The sequence below is a fragment of the Acinonyx jubatus genome, chromosome A3 (genome assembly GCF_027475565.1).
Source record: "Acinonyx jubatus isolate Ajub_Pintada_27869175 chromosome A3, VMU_Ajub_asm_v1.0, whole genome shotgun sequence".
NCBI classification, from domain to species: domain Eukaryota; kingdom Metazoa; phylum Chordata; class Mammalia; order Carnivora; family Felidae; genus Acinonyx; species Acinonyx jubatus.
The window spans coordinates 66,558,967-66,579,484 of NC_069388.1; the positions used below are offsets into that span (position 1 = coordinate 66,558,967).

At 33.9% G+C, this 20,518-nt stretch overlaps 2 protein-coding genes across 5 annotated transcripts in view; one reads left to right on the forward strand and one right to left on the reverse strand.

Annotated features, from left to right (window-relative positions):
• The window catches only part of GTF2A1L (general transcription factor IIA subunit 1 like), a 43,107-nt gene extending 23,927 nt beyond the window's left edge, over positions 1-19,180 (forward strand). Inside the window, exons 7-9 of one of the 3 annotated variants that reach the window (XM_053200573.1) lie at positions 10,796-11,056; positions 11,772-11,861; positions 13,213-18,863. In XM_053200573.1, the coding sequence (XP_053056548.1) occupies positions 10,796-11,056; positions 11,772-11,861; positions 13,213-13,239 (378 nt within the window). In that variant the 3' untranslated portion in view covers positions 13,240-18,863. Of the gene's footprint in view, positions 1-10,795; positions 11,057-11,771; positions 11,862-13,212; positions 18,864-18,909 lie in introns of those variants that run through there. The other 2 variants (XM_027072502.2, XM_053200574.1) reach the window with 2 other exon arrangements.
• LHCGR (luteinizing hormone/choriogonadotropin receptor) overlaps positions 1-20,518 on the reverse strand; it is a 121,523-nt gene that overhangs the window by 39,736 nt on the left and 61,269 nt on the right. The gene's annotated exons all lie outside the window — the stretch shown is intronic.

A 20,518-nucleotide genomic window follows, 5' to 3' on the forward strand; every position in this document is an offset into this window, starting at 1 on the left:
ATTTTTTGAGGTGGAATTAACATACAATAAAATTCACACGTTTTAGGTACACAGTTTATAGTGTACACTATGAATTTTGAACAAACATGGGAAGTTACATAACCAGTACCAAGCTGAGATACAGAACATTTCCATCACCCTAAAGAGGTTCCTCATGCCCGTTCATAGTCCGTATCTTCCCTACCTCCAGTCCCTCTCAGCCACTCACTGATCTGCTTTTTTTTTGGTATAGGCTTGCGTTTTCCAGAATGTCAAGCAAATGGAATCCAACAACATATAACTTCAGTATAATACATTTGTGATTCATCCATGTTGTTTATATATCAGTTGTACCACAGTTTGTTTAGTCCTTCACCATTTGGACATGTGGATTCTTTCCAGTTTTGGGCTTTTGTGAATAAAGCTTGTAAAAACATTTATGTGCAGGGTTTTTTGTTTTTTTTTTTTTTTGGTGTGGATGTAGATTTTCTTTTCTTTTGTGTAAATACCTAGGAATGGGATTTCTAGGTAATAATGATACATATATGCTTGTAAGAAACTGCCACACTCGTTTTCAAAGCCATTATATTTTCACTAGCAATGTATGGTAGAATTTTGCATTTCTCCTAGCAATTTATAGGATTTGTAGTTATTTCACATCTTTGCTATTCTATCCTGTTTTCTGGAAAGGAAAAGTTTGTGATTTTGATGAGGTATGCTTATTTTTTCCTTTTAATTTCTGCTTATGTATCTTACCTAACCAAAGATTGCAAGGATCTCACATGTTTAAAAAATTTTATAGTTTTACATTTAGGACTGTGATCCATGTTGGGTTAATTTTTGTCTATAGTACAAGGTTAGGTTCTTTCATCTTTCGCATATGAATATTGTTTTAGCATCACTGTCTGAAGCTCACTGAGTGTCTAAAGCATTTCACCTTTAATGAGAAGCAGTAACCATATGTGTTGGTTTATTTCTGGACTTGGTTTCATGAATTCATGTGTCTTTTTCACTCATACCACACTGTCTTAACTATCATAGCTTTATAGTGTGTCTGGATGTCAGAGAGTACAAGTCTCTTTGTTCTTTTTCAAAGTTGTCTGGTTATTCTAATTCTTTTACATATAAATGTGTGAATGAGCTTGTCAATTAAAAAAACTGCTAGGACTTTGATTTGTGTTGTGATTTGTGTTGGATCAAGGGAGGAATTGACATCACCACAACGAGTCTTCCAGTTCATAGATACGACACATTTTCTATTTATTTAGGTCTTGACTTTTGTCATTAATGTCTTGTAATTCTCAACATGCGTGTATCATATGTATTATTTTTTATTTAAGTATTTTATGGTTTTAAGTGCAATTATAAATGTACTAAAAGACACTATCAAGGACTTTATTCATATTTTATGCTTTATTTGCATTGCTTTTAAAAATATGTTTTTAAAGGTAGTGTTATTGACAAACTGAAAATTCCATGGTTTTTTACGTATATTGCCAGAGGTTGTGCCAGTTTTCCTGTTACCAGCACTCTGTACCTCTCTGTTTTGTATTTTATTTTATTTATTTTGAAGTTTATGTAATTGATTTTGAGAGAGAGCATGTGTGCAAGTGCACAGGGGAGGGGGAGAGAGAGAGAGATACTCCCAAGTAGGCTCCATGCTGTCAGCAGCGCTCGATGTCACAAACCATGAGATCATGACCTGAGCTGAAATCAAGAGTCAGATGCTTAACTGACTGAGCCACCCAGGTGCCCTGTGTATCTCATTGTTTTATTACCTACTTGACAGTTCATTATCACCATTGATTTTTTTTTTCCTCGTAAAAATTTACCATTTTAACCATTTTTACCTGTGTACTTGAGTGGCAGTAAGTGCATTCACATTGCTGTGCAACTATCCTCACCATCCATCTTCAGAACATATTTGCTTTCCCAAATTGAAACTCTATGCCTATTGAATAATAACTCCCCATTCTTCTCTCACCCCATCCCTGGCAGCCACCATTCTATTTTCAATCTCTGAATTTGACTACTTTGGATACCTCATAAGAGTAGAATCAGTATTTGTCCTTTTGTTTCCCTTGTCACTTAGTATAATGTCTTCAGTGTTTATCCATGTTGAATCGTGTCAGAATTTCCTTCCTTTTTATGGTTTAATCCTCTGTTATATATATCTCTATCTATCTATCTATATTTTTTTTGTTTATCCATTCATCTATCCATGGACACTTGGGTTGCTTATACCCTTTGGCAGTTTTGACTAATGTTAATGTAAACTTGGGTGTACAAATATTTTGAGTCTCTGCTTTCAATTATTTGGGGCATATAGCCAAGTGTGGAATTGATGGATCCATATGGCAATTCTATTAAAAACAATTTAAGGAACTGCCATACTATTTTCCATAGCAGCTGTATCATTTTACATTCCTACCAGCAGTGCACAATGGGTTCATTTCTCCACATCCTCACCAGCGCTATTTTTTCACCAGCATTTTTTCCCCTTTGATTATTGCCATCCTAATGGGTGTGAGGTGATATCTTATTGTGGTTTTGATTTGCGTTCCTCTAATTATTAGTGATATTGGACATCTTTTAATGTGCTTTTTGGCCATTTGTATATTTTCTTTGGAGAAAGTTCTATTCAAGTCCTATGTGCATTGTTAAGTGAAGTTGTTTGTTGTTGTAGGGTTTATTTATATATTCTGTATATTAACTCTTTATATATGTGGTTTGCCAACATTTTCTTCCATTTTGTGGGTTGCCTTTTTACTCTGTTGATAATGTTCTTTAATGCACAAAGGTAAATATTGTTGAAGTCTATTTTATGTATTTCCCCCTGCCCCACCCCTTTTTTACCTGTGCTTTTGGTATCATATCTAAGGAATATCATTCCCAGGTCCAATGTCATGAAGATTTTCCTCTATGATTTTTTTTGAAGAGTTTGATAGTTTTAGTTCTTATGTTTAAGTCTTTAATCCACTTTGAGTTAATTTTTGTATGTAGTGTAAGGTAAGGGTCCAACTTCCATTTCTTTGCATGTGTTCCCAGCACCATTTGTTGAAAAGATGCCTTTTCCTCTTGAATGGGCTTGTCACTGTTGTCAAAAATTATTTGACCATATATGTGAGAATTTGTTTCTGGGCTCTTTATGCTATTCCATTAGTTTGTTGTTTTTCTTTATGCCAACACCACCCTATTTTGACTACTATAGTTTTGGAGTAAGTTTTAAAATCAGGATGTGTTAGACCTCCAACTTATATCTTCTCTTTCAGGGTCTCTTGAGATTCCATAGGAATTTTAATATGGATATTCTATTTCTACAAAAGATGTTATCTGGATTTTGTTAGGGTTTGCAATGAATATGTAGATGGCTTTGGGTGGTATTAGCAATATTAACTCTTTTAAATACATGAACACAGAATATCTTCCCATTTATTTCTGGCTTCTTTAATTTCTTCCGGGAATGTTTGTAGTTTTCAGTGACCAAGTCTTTTGACTCCTTGGTTATGTTTACTCCTAAGTATTTTATTCTATTTGATGGTATTGTAAATGGAATTGTTTTCTGCATTTCTTTTTCAGGTTTTTATTTGTTAGCGTATACAAATGCAGCTGATTTTTGTGTGTTGATTTTTGTCTTTTGTGACTTTGCTGAATGCATTCATTAGTTCTATTATATTTATGTGTCTGGAATCTTTAGGGTTTTGTACATAAATGAAGTAGTACATAAATGAGATTATCTGCAAACAGATAATATTACTTTTTCCTTTCCAGTTTGGATGCCCGTTATTTATTTATTTTTCTTGCCTAATTGCCCTAGCTAGGACTTATAGTACCTTGTTGAATGGAAGTGGCAAGCATGGGCATCCTTGCTTTGATCCTGATCTTAAAGGAAAAGCTTTTAGTTTTTCACCATGGAGTATGCTGTTAGCTGAGGATTTCTCATAGATGGCCTTTATTATGTTAAGGCAATTTCCTTCTATTCCTAGTGGTTTTTTTAAATCATAAAATAGTGTTGAATTTTGTCAAATGCTTTTTCTGCATCAATTGAGGTGATTGTGTGTCCCCCTCCCCCATCCCCATTATGTGAATATATTCTATTACATTGATTGATTTTTCATATGTTGAGTCATCACTGCATTACAGGAGTAAATCCCACTTGGTCATGGTGTATGGTATTTTTAATGTGCTGTTGAATTCTGTTTGTGTTAGTATTTTGTTTAGGATTTTTGAGGATTGGTGTTAATTCTTCTTTAAACGTTTGGTAGAATTCTCCAGTGGGGCCATCTCATTCTGGGAATTTGTTTGTTGAGAGATTTTTGATTACTAATTCTATCTTCTTACAGATCTATTCAGATTTTCTATTCATGATTCATTCTTGGTAAATTGTGTGTTTGTGGGAATTTGTTTCATCTTGGTTATCCAATTTGTTGGTATACAGTTCATAATAGTCTCCCATGAATACTTTTATAGTATTATCTCATAATTGTTTTTATTTTGGTAAAATCAGTAGTAAAGTTTGTTCATTTCTGATTTTAGTTATTTGGGTTTATTTTTTTCTTCATCAGTGTAACAAAAAGCTTATCAATTTTGTTGATTGTTTTTAAAGAACCAACTCTTAGTTTTGTTGATTTTCTCTATTGTTTTTCTGTTCTTTATTTATCTTTGCCTTAATTATTATTTTTTCCTTCCTTGAAGTAGTTTTGGGCTTTGTTCTTCTTTTTCTAGTTCCTTCCAGTGGAGATTTAGGTTGTTAATTTGAGACTTTTCTTCTTTTTTAGTGTGAACATTCATAGCTATAAATTTTGCTCTTAGCACTGCTTTTGCTGCATCCCATAAATTTTGCTATGTTGCATTTTCATTTTTATTTGTCTTAAGATATTTTATATCTTAAAAGACTGATTTTTTGTTTTGTATTTTTTCAAGTTTTTATTTAAATTCAAGTTAACATATAGTATAATATTAGTTTTATGTGTAGAACTTAAGTAATTTATCACTTACATACAACACCCAGTGCTCATCACTACAAGTGTACTCCTTAATACCCTTCACCATTTAACCCATCCCCTCACCCACCTCTTCTCCAGCAACGCTCGGTGTGTTCTCTGCAGTTAAGAGTGTTTTCTGGTTTGCCTCTCTTCCCCGCACCCTCACTATGTTCATAAAGTTTTGCTTCTTAAATTCCACATATGAGTGAAGTCATATGGTATTTTTGTCTTTGACTGACTTACTTCACTTAGCATAATACTGTGTAGCTCCAACCACATGGTTGCAAATGGCAAGATTTCATTCTTTTTTATGGCTGAGTAATAATCCATTGTATGTATATATATCACATCTTTCTTCATCAGTGGATGGACATGTGGGCTTTTACCATAATTTGGCTGTTGACAGTGCTGCTATATATGCGAGGGTGCTTGTATACCTGCAAATTAGCATTTTTGTATCCTTTAGGTAAATACTTAGTAATGCAATTGCTGGATTGTAGGGTAGGTCCATTTTTAATTTTCTGAGGAATCTCTATATTGTTTTCCAGAGTGGCTGCACCAGTTTGCAATCCCACCAACAGTGGGTTCCCCTTTCTCTCTGTCTTTGCCAATACCTTTTGTTTCCTGTGTTGTTAATTTTAGCTATTCTGACTGGTATGGAGTGATACATCATTGTAGTTTTGATTTGTATTTCCCTCATGATGAGTGATGTTGAGCATTTTTTCATGTGTCTGGTAGCCATCTGGATGTCTTCTTTGGAAAAATGTCTGTATCTTCTGCCCATTTTTTAACTGGATTATTTTTTAGGTGTTGAGTTTTATAAGTTCTTTATAGATTTTAGCTATTAACCCTTTTTCAGATATGTCGTTTGCAGATATCCTTTCCTGTTCCAAAGGTTGCCTTTTAGTTTTGTTGATTGTTTCCTTCACTGTGCAGAATCATTTTCTTTTGATGTAGTCCCAATAATTTATTTTTGCTTTTGTTTCCCTTGCCTCAGGAGACATACCTAGTAAGAACTTGCCTTGGCCAATGTGTTCTCTTCCAGATTTTTAAAAAAAATTTTATTTATTTATTTTTAAATTTACATCCAAATTAGTTAGCATATAGTGCAACAACGATTTCAGGAGTAGATTCCTTAGTGCCCCTTACCCATTTAGCCTATCCCTCGTCCTACAACCCCTCCTGTAACCCTCAGTTTGTTCTTCATATTTATGAGTCTCTTATGTTCCCCCCTCCCTGTTTTTATATTATTTTTGTTTCCCTTCCCTTACATTCATCTGTTTTGTCTCTTGAAGTCCTTGTGTGAGTGAAGTCATATGATATTTGTCTTCTCTGACTGACTAATTTCACTTAGCATAATACCCTGCAGTTCCATCCATGTAGTTGCAAATGGCATATCTTCTAGGATTTTGATGGTTTCCTGTCTCACACTTAGGTATTTAATCCATTTTGAATTTATTTTTGTGTATAATGTCAGAAAGTGTTTGTTTCATTCTTTTGCATGTTGCTGTCCAGTTTTCCCAACACCATTTGTTTAAGAGACTTTTTTCCATTGTATATTCTTTCCTGCTTTGTTGAAGATTAGTTGACCACCACATTAATAAAAGAAAGAATATGAAACCTGTGGTTCTCTCAATAGGTGCAGAACAAGCATTTGACAAAGTACAACATCCGTTCATGATAAAAACTGTCAACTAAGTAGGGATAGAGGGAACACACCTCACCATAACAAAGGCCATATGTGAAATAACCCACAGCTAATATCCTTATTGGGGGAAAAATTGAGAGCTTGGTCAGAAACAAGACTAGGATGTCTATTCTCACCATGGTTATTTAACATAGTTCTGGAAGTCCTAGTCTTAGCAAACAGCCAAAAAAAAAAAAAAAAAAAAAAAAAAAAAAAAAAAAAAGAAATGAATCAAAATTCACAAGGAAGAAGTAAAGCTTTAACTATTTGCAGATAACATGATAGTCTGTATAGAAAATGCAAAAGGTTCCACCAAAAAATTGAGAACTGATATACGAATTCAGTAAAGTTGTGGATACAAAGTCAACATACAGAAATCTGTTGCATTTCTATACACCAGTAATGAAGCAGCAGATAGAAATGAAGGAATTGATCTCATTTACAATTGCACCAAAAACCATTGGATACCTAGGAATAAACTTAACCAAAAAGGTAAAAGATCTGTACTCTGAAAACTGTAAAACACTTATGCAAGAAACTGAAGATGACACAAAGAAATGGAAAAATATTCCATGCTCATGGATTGGAAGAACAAATACTGTTAAAATGTCTATACTACCCAAAGCAATCTAGACATTTAAAGCTATCCCTATCAAAATATCACCAGCATTTTTCACAGAGCCAGAACAACTTTGTATGAAACCACAAAAGACCCTGAATAGCCAAGGCAATCTTGAAAAATAAAAGCAAAGATGGAAGCATTACAATTCTATACTTCAAGCTATATTATAAAACTGTAGTGATTAAGACAGTATGGTACTGTTACAAAAACAGACACACAGATGAATGAAACAATAGAAAACCCAGAAATGAACCCACAACTATATGGTCAAGATTGATTATTTGTTTATTTCTTGTTTTTGAACCATTGACTTTTTGAGTCTGTTGTTTAATTTCCACATCTTGTTGTATTTTCCGGTTTTCCTTCTTTCCATTGTGATCAGAAAAGATACTTTGCATGATTTCAGTCTTTTGAAATATTGAGATTTGTTTTGTGGCCTAACATATGGTCTTTCTTAGAGAATGTTCTGTGTGCAGTTGAGAAAAATGTGTATCCTGCTATTGTTGGGTGGCATGTTGTGTATATGTCTGTTAGGTCCAACTATACTTATGCCTATATTATATGTCCATAATATTCAAGTTCTTTATTTCCTTATTGGTATTCTGTCTGGTGGTTCTATTCATTTTTGAAAGTGGGGTATTGAAGTCTCCTACTATTATCTTAGAGCTATCTATTTTTCCCTTGTATTCTGTCAGTGCTTGTTAGATACATTTAGGAGCTATGATATTTGGTGCAGATATGTATATAATTGTTACATCTTGGTGAATTGATTATTTTTTTGATTGTATGCTGTTTTTCTTTTTTTTTTTTTTTCTAATTGTGTTTCACTTCAAGTCTATTTTGTCTGATAATAGCATAACTATCCCAATTCTCTTTTGGTTAATATTTACATAGAGTATCTTTTTCCATTCTTCTACTTTCAACCTATGTGCATCCTTAGATCTAAAGTGAGTCTCATAGACAACATAGTAAGTATCTATTCTGCCAATTTGTGTCTTTTGATTGGGGTGTTTGGTCCATTTACCTTTAAAGTAATTACTGATAGTGAAGGGCTTTTGCCATTTTGCTACTTGTTTTCTGTGTGTCTTAGCTTTTTTGCCCCACATTTTCTTTCTTACTGTCTTCCTTTGTATATAGTTGATTTTGGAGTGACAAATTTTGATTCCCTTTTCATATCTTTTTGTGTGTACTCTATAGGTATTTTCTTTGTGGTTACCATGGGGATTATTTATGGCATCTTAAAGTTATTAGAATCTATTTTGAACTGATACCAACTCAACTTTTATCTCATAAAAAAACTCTGTTCCTCTTTAGCTCTGCCTTCCCTCACTTTGTTATTGATATCCCAAATTATATCTTTATGTATTGTGTTCCCCTTAATATAGATTTATAATTATAAATACGTTTTTATCTTTTAAATCTTATATGGGAATAAGAAGTAGAATTATAAATAAAATTATAATACTGGTTTTTATATTTGTCTATGTATTTATCTTTACCAGAAAATTTTATATTTTTGTATGGCTTTGAGTTACTGTCTAGTTCCCTTTCATTTCAATTTAAAGGATTCCCTTTAGCATTTCTTGTAAGGCAGGTCCAATGGTAACAAACTCCTTCAGCCTTTATCTTAGAATGCTTTAATTTTTCACTGATTTTTGCAGGACAGTTTGGCCAGATATAGAATTCCCAGTTGACAGTCTTTTCTTTTAGCCCTTTAAATACATATCATCCTACTGCCTTCTGGCCTTCAAAGTTTCTGCTGAGAAATCTGTTTGTTACCTTATTGAGGATCTCTTGTATATGATGAGTTTCTTTTTATTGCTGTTTTAATTAGTACTGTTTTAAAATTTCAATTTCTATTCATTTATTGCTACTATATAGATATACAATTAATTTTTGTAAACTGACTTATATTAGTCTGAATGTTTGTGTCCCTGAAAGGTGATGGTAATTAGGAGTGGAGCCCTTATGAATGGGACTAGTTGCCATATAAAAGAGACTCCACAGAATTCTGTAGTCTCTCTACCATGTGCGGACACAGTGAGTAGGCACTGCCTGTGAACCAGGAAGTGGGCTCTCACCAGATACTGAATCTGCTGATGCCTTGATCTTGGGCTTTCTAGCCTCTAGAACTGGAAGAAAAAAAAAAAATCTCCATTGTTTATAAGCTACCTAGTCTATGGTATTTTGTTATAGAAGCTCAAATGGCTGAAGACAATTTCCTTATCCTTTTAATGTCTTCAGAATCTATGGCAACACTCCTTTAATCCCTAGTATTATTTGTTTCTTTTCTCTCTCTCTCCTTTTTATTCTTTGTCAGTCTGGCTAGAGGGTTATCAATTTTATTGATCTTTTTAAAGAATGAACTTTGACTTAATTTTTTTCTGTGCTCAATTTCATTTATTTCTCTTTTTATCTTTATTATTTTCTCTTTTGCCAAGAGCTTAATTCAGTCTTCTCTTTTTAGTTTCTTAGGGTAGAATTTTAGGCCATTGATTGAAACTTAATTCTTTTTTAATATGATCATGTAATGCTGTAAATTTCCCTCTAGGCATTGCTTTAGCTACATTTCGTAAGTTCTGAAATGTTATGTTTTTGTTTGCATTCAGTTAAAATTATGTGCTGCTTTCTCTCATGCCTTACTCTTTGATCCATGGGTATTTAGAAATGTAATTATTAAATATCAGGGGATTTTTCCAGATCTTTCTGTTACTGATTTCTGGTTTAACTCCTTTATGCTTAGAGAAAATACTTTGTGTGTCTTAGTTTTTTCAGGGTTTGTTTTTTAGAACCTAGAATATGGTCCATCTTGGTGAACATTCTGTGTGCTCTTTAAAAGTGTGTATTTTGCTATTTTGGGGTGGAGTATTCTATGTCAATTAGGTTAAATTGTTTGATTGTATTTTTCAGGTCTTTTACATCCTTACTAAATTTAAGTCTACTTTTCTGTTGATCACGGAAAGAGAAATGTTGAATTCTCTATAATTAGATTTGTCCATTTTTCTTTTCAGTTCTATCCATTTTGATTCGTATTTGTCCTTTTGTGCTTAGCTTATTTCAGCTAGTTCAATCCTTTATGCTTTTTAATTTATATAGTGAGCATGATGTTACTTGTCCTTTCTACTCCAAATTATTGTTTAAAATAAAATGAAATCGTTAAAACCTAATAAATACTGTGTAAAGTTAAGGTGGTATGTATAAAAATTGGCAATTATTACCTGAAACTAGTGAGCTTGGGATTCTCCCTTTCTCTCTGCCCCTCCCCTGCTTGCACTTTCTCTCCCAAAATCAATAAATAAACTTAAAAAAAATTAAAAAAAAGTATTCCCATGTTGCATAGACATTCTGGGATTGTTCTAGAATTCAAAATTAGAGAACATATATAGGAAAGGAAGGAAATATAGAACAGAAATCTATTTTAAGATCACTTGTGAAATGTTTAACTAATTTTATATTTCATGTGATTCAGTGTTACATACTTTTTGACTTGAAAAACTTTATTACATTTCATTCTCTTTCTAGGAGTCTAATTCTCAGATGGATTTAAGCAATCAGGTAACTGATGATGATATTAATGAGATAATTCAAATAGATGGAACCGGTGATACATCTTCCAATGATGAAATAGGAAGTACAAGAGATGTAGATGAGAACGAATTTCTGGGGATTGTTGAGGCAGGAGACCTGAAGGTACTTGAAGAAGAAGCTGACAGTATATCAAATGAAGATTCAACTGCCAATAGTAGTGATAATGAAGACCCTCAAATAGACGTTGTAGAAGAGGTGAGGATCACTTTTGAGATGAAATTTTTAAAATTATAGCATTTGTATTTTAATATACTTTGCACTTTAATATAAAGTATATTAAAGTATACTTTAATCAAGAGGAATAACAATTAAGGTTAACTCTGTGTTTAGTCTTTTAAAATGAGACTTATTTGCACCCTAATATTTAAACTTGTAAACTATAATTCAAACTAATATTAAGTATTTGGGAATTGGCCACTCTATTTGTTGGTCTTAACTAGAGATAGTGGGAGTTTAAAAGATGGGAGTAGAGGTACAGAAGGCCGCCAGGTTAGAAGCATGCAATGTCTGCTTTGATTCTGATAGATGAAGTAAAATTTTTGTGGAATGTGGTAATTAGGAAGCATGTAAGTAGTACTGTCATTTATGGTGGCCTTAAGGATGTGCCAGGTACCATACTTAAGTCTTACCTATCTTACGTTATTTAACATTCCCACCACCCTATCTATGGGCCTTATTACCAACCTCATTTAACATATGACAAAACTGAGATATGAGGAGTTTTAGTAAATTGACAAAGGTCAGTCTTAGAGTTATTAGGTGACCAAGCTGGGATTCAAACTCAGGCTATTTTACTTTTTCAGTACGATACTATTCTCTCCCCAAGTTCCTTTATTTCTATGTGTATCTCTGTCTTTAAAAAATTCAGAGCATCATTAAATTCCTTAATGTAACCATCTTTCATCTTTAGGACCCTTTAAATTCTGGAGATGATGTTAGTGAGCAGGATGTGCCAGACCTGTTTGACACGGATAATGTAATTGTCTGCCAGTATGACAAGGTACCATATTCACCTTTTAGACTTTGGGTTTATTAATTGCATTTATGGTAGAAATCTATGTAAAATGATGGAAAATAAGATGATGAGTTACAGTTCACACTTAATCTTGAAAAAGCTAATTAATTATATATGTTTTGTGTCTAACACTGCGCTGTGTGGTCTCAGAGATAGCAAAAAAGTGATAGTTCTTGTCTTGAGAATTATCTTATTGAAACAAGATGTTTCTGATTGAAACAGGATATTTCTATATGTAATAAAAGAATGGTGTACAATAAGATGGTAGGTAAATCAGAAGCTAAAATATGTGACAGGCAAATCAAATGCTAAAATATGTGACATATGAATCAGAAGCTGAGTGGCATGTAAATCAAATGCTAAGATATGTGGCACAGACAGTAAGTGCAAAAAGTAGCTAGGAAATGTAAGAAATTGTTCATAGTTGGAGTTCTCCACAAATCCTTCATGGGTGATATGGAACTCTGAAATAGGTCTTAAATGATTTGTAAGATATAGATAAGTGTGGAGAGTAGACATTCTGAGTAGAACAGCTTGATAAAAGAAATGAATGCATGTAGAATGTACAAGGGACAGTGAAGAGGCAGCTCTGCTTTGAATAAAGTGTTCTTTTGGATGTATTAGGAAATGAGGCTGGGTTGGGGACAGAGTTCACAGCAGATGGGAAAACCTAGAATCCTGGTAGGAGAAATGGAAACGATTTGGTGGACATTAGCATTCTGAGAATGTTACTGAAAAAATTATAATTGGGTTTAAAACTGCCCATATTTGCTTATTAAGCAGAGGCAAATGGTAAGAACAGGGATAGCGCAGAAATGAAGTAACGAGAGCCCAGGCTAAGGATGGCAGTGTAGAACGTAGAAGAGTCAGAGATGGTGATGGAAGAATCAAGGGGACTTGATGATTAGTTGGACATTAGAAAATGATCAACAAAGAGAGTTGAAGGTGTGTCAGTTTTCAAACATAGAAATTAATTTAGAAGAAATTCAACTTTAGCAACTAAAATATAATACTGCTTTTTCTTCTTCTTAAATACTCTGTGATTATGTAGTAGAATGGCCAGCTTTTGTCTTTAATTCATGCATATTTACATCTTTTTTTTTAGCAGCTTTGAGATATAATTCACATACTGTACAACTCACATATTTAAAGTGTACAATTTAGTGGTTTTGTATATTCATGAATATGTGCAGCTGTTAACATAGTCAGTTTTAGAACATTTAATCACCTCAGAAAGAAGCCCTATTCCCTTTAGTTCTCACCCCCATATTTCCCTGTTTCCTCCGATCCCCACCCCTGGCCTAAGAAATCACTAATCTACTTTCTGTCTCTTTAGATTTCCCTATTCTGGAGTTTCATATGAAAAGAATCCTATAATATGTGGTCTTTTGTGACTGGCTGCTTTTACTCCATACAGTGTTTCAAGATTCGTCCATGTCATAGCATGTGACAGTTCTTCATTCTTTTTTATTGCTGAATACTAGTCCATTGAATACATATACCACATTTTGTTTATCCATTCATCTGTTGATGGACATTTGGATTGTTGCCATTTTTGGCTATTATGAAGAATTCTGCTTTAAACATTCACATAGAAGTTTTTGTGTGAACATATATTTTTATTTCTCTTGGAAATTTCTGGGTTATGTGGTAATAGTTTGAGGGGCTACCAGACTGTTTTCCAAAGTGGCTCTACCATTTTCCATTCCCACCAGCAGTATATGAGGGTTTAGATTCCTCCACATTCTCACTAATGCTTGTTATCTGACTCTTTGATTCTAGCCATCCTAGTTGGTGTGAAGTGGTATCCCATTGTGGTTTTGATTCGCATTTCCGTGATGACTAATGCATATTTACATCTTTGCCTTTTTTTCGGTAACAATTCCAATATACTCAAGAGAAATAGGGGATGGTGTTTTGAATTGTTATAAAAATAAATCCTTTTCTCTAAAGATAAGATTGTTTTCTCCTTTATAACATTTCATATAGATAGAAAATGGCAATTTAGATGCTGGTAAACATAAGCATATGAAGAAATAGGTAATATAAAAGAGAGCGTTTCTTAGTTTGAAACTTATTTTTGTTTCTTATAAGCAGTGTATTGCCTTCCATGAAGAAAACACTAAGGCACTAAGTTATGTATGCATTCCATAGAGTCACAGAGAATTTTCTAGACTGTTATGGATATAGTATCCTTTGTTATACTGCATTGTGGGAAATAGCTTGTAATTAATTGCATAGTGCTTTGTACTTTTCAAAGTGTTTTCTCCCACATTGTCTTTTACCTCTTAACCACTTTTGGGGTACACAGGAGTGATATTAGGTGTATAGTGCTAACAAATCTAGTTGTTTGAGGGTCCTAACTGAGAGTTATTTTAAAAACAGTACTAAATGTTTTAAACCATGGCACTGGGGAGCCCTTGAATTGGTCTTAAAAGGGACTGATGAAGTCAGAAGATAGCTAGCAGAGAAAATGTATCTATAAGGTCAAAGTGGGATGGCAGGGACCACTGCCAACAGTGGATTTTTATGAAAGAGTATCTTCCCAGTTCTTGTTCAAGTAGTATTTAATATAACCAAACTCAAGTAAATTGAAAGACTTTTCAGTAGTCTTTTAAGAGCTTTTACTAGTCAGCATGTTTTGAAGGCCAATAGTATCACTTTGTCTGGGAGAGTTCCAAATGCAGGATTTTGAGTCTTATCCCAGGGTACTGGATCAGAATGTGCATTTTAACAAGACCCTGAGGTGATTTGCATGCTTATTAAACTTTGGGAAGTGCTGTTTTTGTTTTTAGTATATCTTATCTGGCTTTGACTACCATATGGAATTTACCTTTGAAATTTATAAGTTAACAATTGGGGAAAGCTTTGAAAGTATTAAGATGTGCTATGAAAAAGGGTTAAATGAAGGTCATTGGTCACCATGCTGAGTGAGAATTAAAGGATACAGTTATGTTATTTCAGAGGCTTAGAGAATGACCAAGATTAGTATAAAGGTTAAAGTAATAATGATATATAGGGAAGATTAATGGTGAAATGAAACCTTTTACTATAGATGAGAGTGTTCTATGCCATAAATAGGACACTATAGTGCATTGTAAAACCATTTGAATATGTTGTATCTTCATGTAACAGTTTAGCAAACTTTAGTTTATAGCTGTCCTTGTCTATTAGATGCTGGTACAATGAGTAATTGCTACGTATGTAACACAGTATGTTTCTCTTTAAATATATATGCTTTGTTTTCTGAATAGATACTGTATACACATATGTTAATCAAAACACTATAAAAGGTATACCATGAAGTCTGGTTCTTACTCCTTCACTACTTACGCTGCCTACCAATAGCTTTTGTCCCTTCTTTGAGCGTAAAAAAAAGTAACCAGATACACTAGTTTCTTAATATATTTACAGGGTGTTTTTATTCAAATACAAACCTGAAAGATAGCCTAGACAACACTCTACTCTACACCTTGTCTTTTAAGACATCAACAATATACCTTGGAGATCTTCGTGCTAATATTTTTATAGCTATTATATAATATTCTACTGCAGAATTATTAAAGTTTATTTTACCAATCCCCAAGTGATGAATATTTGAGTTCTTTTTCAGTCATTTGCTATTGAATGATCACATCTATAATACATCTCCTATGTGTGCAGTTATATCTATTAAAAAAAATCCCCAGTGGGGTACCTGGCAGGCTCAGTCAGTAAAGCATGCAACTCAGTCTTGGGGTTGTAAGTTCAAGTCCCACATTAGGTGTGGAGATTACTTAAAAATAAAATCTTAAAAAAAAAATCCCCAGAAATGGTATTACTGGGTCAAAGGGCAAGTGTATTTGGTCAGATATTGCTAAATTGCTCTCCTAGACTATCTTCCGGTATATATTCCCATTACAATATTTGAGAGTGCTGCTTTTCTTACAGCTTTGCCGATAGAGTGTAATAAAATATTTGGATCTTTGCTGTTATAAAAAGTAAAAATGATGTCTTGGTGAAAATTTTAACTTCTCATGTTTTTAAGGGCCATTCATATTTACTTTTATGTGAACTGCTTGTTCATAACGTTTATCTATTTTTTTTAAAACAATTGGATTATTGGTCTATTTATTGATTTCTAATAGCTCTGTATTGTTTTGGGGAAGATTGGCTCTTGGTATATGCAGAAATGCTTTTCCTCAGATGTTTGCTTTCAGTGCTTTTTCTTTCTTTGATACAGATGTTATATTTGTCAACCTTAATTTTTATGGCTTCTGATTTTGAATCATAATACAAAGTTCTTTCTTAAAATTTTAAATGGATTCACTTATGTTTTCTTCTAGTATTTCTTTGGTTTCTTTTTCAAAATATAAGTTGTTTGATTTGGTGTTTATCTTGGAGTATAATGTAACGTATGATTCTGACATTTTTTTTCCAGGTGGCTATTCAGTTTTCCTAATTACTGAAAAGTCTATTTTGTCCACACGAATAAGAAAATGATTCCTTTATCATCTACTAAATTTCTCTCTATATTTGGGTCTACTACTTGATTTTCCATTTTGTCTCATTGGTTTGTCCGTTGGCTTATACTACCTTGATTTAATTATTAAGATTTGTAATATCTGGTAAAGTTAGTACTTCTTCATGAAGCCAAGTGAGGAGACTATTTCAAAGAGGAGAGAGTGTTGAATGGTGTAGATCAGTATTTTAAAAATTTATTCTTAGCTATTTTATCTCTTTTGTTGTTATGGTAAAAAGGCTCTTTCTTTGTATCTTCTGACCAGTGCTTGTATGCATGAAGGCTATGAGTTAATGTGTATTAATTTTGTATGAATAGTGAATTCTTATTTAGTAATTTTTAATTGGTTATTTTAGGTTTTTCAGACATGCAATCATTGCATCTGCAAGTCTTTTTTATCTTTTCCAATTTTTATATTTCTGCTTCTTTCTTCTCATCTACTTGCATTGGCTAGTGTCAGTTGTACTTTCTTTCCTCTTACCTAATTGTATTATTAGGTAGGACCTCTGGAGTAAAAACTCGGATGATCTTTGTCTGTGGGATTTTAGTGGGATTACTTTTAGGGTTCCCCACTAGCCATGAAGACAGTTTTATGCTGAGGTGGAGGTGTGTGTGTGTGTGTGTGTGTGTGTGTGTGTGCGCGTGCGCACACGTGTGTGTGTAGGATGCAATATTTGATTCTTACTGAGTTAAAAAAAATCTAAAATGCATTAATTTATCAAATACTTTGTCAGCATCATTGGAATTTATTATATGATTTATCTCCTTAGGTCTAGTAATATAGGTGTTATATTAATAAATTCCAAATATTGAACCATTGTTGCATTTCTAAATAAATGTCAGTGTCATTGGAGTTTATTATATGATTTATCTCCTTAGGTCTAGTAGTACAGGTGTTATGTTAATAAATTCCAAATATTGAACCATTGTTGCATTTCTAGAATAAATAAACTATTTATGCACTATTTCTAGAATTAAGTTACTAGAATGAGCTGTTGCTGCTGCTACTGTTCTCCTGATTCTGGGCAGATACTATTACCTGTGCTGAGTTCAGGATTCTGTGTCACTGTTGTGTTCCCAGGGACTTTTAAAGATATGTTCTAGTGTAAATTTGGGAGTCAAACTCAGAGAAGAGATTTTCCATTAATAGGATTTCTTTCTCCACACCAATAGGAGTTTAGCATTTATATTTTCTTATGTTTCACAAAATAAAGCTGAATACTGGTCACAGACTTTTCTTCTTTGATTTGACTATTTGCAGTAAATAAGTGGGTTTAATTTTTACCTTTGATTTCAGATCCTACATTTATAAGGTTTTTAAATAGTCACTTGTGGTTTACCCAGAGGTAACAATGATTTTATGGTTTCTTACCTCTTGAGGTAGTAGGATTTTCTAGTTTTTATTTTGTCCGTAAATAGACTGATTTATTACATCCAAGGAACTGCCAGTGGAATCTAATAGATTATAAGCTGTATCTTCTGGTCTTGCTCAGCGCTTTACTGTGAATTTCTCCTTCAAAATGAAAGTCCTCTTTTTTTCATTCCTGATAATATTAACTACATCCTCTCTATTTATTCCTTTGTAGACATACTGAACTCTTTGCTGTTCTTGATCAGTCCAGGTATCTCCCTCCTCAGGGCTTTTGTGCTTCTGTTCCCTTTGCCTGGAATTCTCTCTAGTCAGTATCTTCTTGGCTTTAACCTTTACCTTCTTTAAGTCTTTGCTCAAATGTTAGCTCAGAAGTCAGGCCCACCCTAATGTCTTACTTGCAATTGTAACCCACCTCTGTATTTGCGGTCTTCCTTTTCCTGCTCTATTTTTCATAGCACTTAGTGTCTTTTAATATTCTTCATAATTTAGGTATCTATTAGGTTTCTGTTTCCCCCATACTTACTAAAATGTACACTACTCAAAGGTAGGAATTTTTCCAGTTTTTACAAAGTAATGTATAAAAATATGAATTTTTATGACTATACATATGTTTTTTTTTTAAAATGTTTATTTATTTTTGAGACAGAGAGACAGAGCATGAACGGGGGAGGGTCAGAGAGAGAGGGAGACACAGAATCCGAAACAGGCTCCAGGCTCTGAGCTGTCAGCACAGAGCCCGACACGGGGCTCGAACTCATAAACTGCGAGATCATGACCTGAGCCGAAGTCGGCCACTTAACCGACTGAGCCACCCAGGCGCTCCTGTTTTTGTTTTTTAAACTGATATATCTGTGGTGCCTAAAACAATGTCTGACAGACACATAGGAATCCAAATATTTGCTGAATGAATCAATACTATCTTGAGGTGGTTTTATTTATTTATTTTTATTATATGAAATTTATCGTCAAATTAGTTTCCATACAGCACCCAGTGCTCATCCCAGAAGATGCCCTCTTCAATGCCCATCACCTACCGAGGAGGTTTTATTTTTAAAGAAGTCCCATTTAGGGTCAGAACAATCCCATGTTATGTGCAAAGTATTGTAAATTATCCTTTAATTTGTAAAATTAATTAATTTAGACTATTTTTCTCCCTCCAGATTCATCGAAGCAAGAACAAATGGAAATTCTATTTGAAAGATGGTGTTATGTGTTTTGGAGGGAGAGACTATGTATTTGCAAAAGCCATTGGTGATGCAGAGTGGTAAAACTTATGAGCTCTATACATCATAAACATCAGTAGGACTATATTATGTATTGTCAAACTTATTTTTATTTTAAATATGGTCCAGTTCAGAGCAGCTCACATTTTTAGTTCACTGTATGGAATTTAATAAAATTATAATTCAGATGGAGATACAAATATACAATTTTATATTTCTTTCCTTTTTTTAAAGCTTCATTATCTGTGCCATTATGAATCATAGATGAATCAGACATGATGGAGCATGAAGAAATATCACATTTCTTTAATGTTAAAGTAAAATTTAAATCATATTCCAATTCTCTTTCATGGTAAAGTCAGCATCAGTTATTAGATTGGGGCTAGTGTCCTACCATTTCTCCCTAAACCATGTTACAACAGATCCTGGAGAATCTTGTAAGTAGAAGGATAGTCAAGAAGCTTCTCTAGGTCTTTGGTCTACACTCATCACTAGTGATGTATTGATTGTATAAGCCCAAATGGTCCCTTGGAAGCAGATGTCTCTGTTGAGCCTATATTATACTTGAACATGGAAATCTTTGCTGAGGCCAGGATCCCTGGAGTTAAGGATCTGCCTCTCTAGGCTTATCATGTGGCTAGGCCATTCTTCATCATATGTTGCTATCTCCCTGAGAGTTGTGAGAAAGTGGTTAGTTCCCATTCTACTTCTTGAAACTTCAGACTTCTGTCTTCTTAGTCATGGTGGGTTTTTCTCTATCCCTCTTTTTTTTTTTTTCCTCTTTTTCATAACAGTGGAAGACCGCTTTGCATTCTCTTTCCCCCTGAAAGACACTATCTCTCTTCCTTTGCTCTCCCAGGGAATCCCCTCATTCAGTTTAGGTTTTCCAAAGTAAAAGTCAAGAAGAGATGCATTCTTCAGGAACCTTCTGTTTTGGTCAGGCAATCTCATTTGACACAGAAAGACCTGGATAACTATCTTAAAATCAGGGAGAGAAAATGCAATGCACAGTAGGTCTCATTTTCCTGCAGCAGTGAAAACAAAGCAAACTGATATCTTAGTAAGCTGTTCGGTAATATTCTTTTCCTTAGTAGATTCAAATTCCTCAAAGGAACATTTCCCCATCATTCTGCTTCTCTTAACAGGTAGAGTATACATGGTCTCTAAGATCCTGGTTTTGGCCCTAATTGGTGTTCTCCAGGATCGTAACTCTCATACACAAACCGGTAGTGAAATGAGTAGGTAATGGTCTCTGAAACCTCCCCAAGGATTAGATACTTGGGTTTGGGTGGTCACAGGGCGAATTCCTCATTTCTTTTTCAGAGGCAATCCCACTTGAAGAGTTTAATTTATTCCAGTACTTGTCCTGTCCTACCCAAGGGACTCAGCTACTGGTAGATCTTTTCAAAATCTGCATTCATCTCTTCTGGTTCTTGAACAACATTTGTGGGGTGCTGTCTTTGGCCTAAAGTTGGCAGCTGCAGGAGGATTCAGTTAGTACTAGTGTTGCACTTCTAACCAGATTTGCCAGCTATGCCCTCTTCAT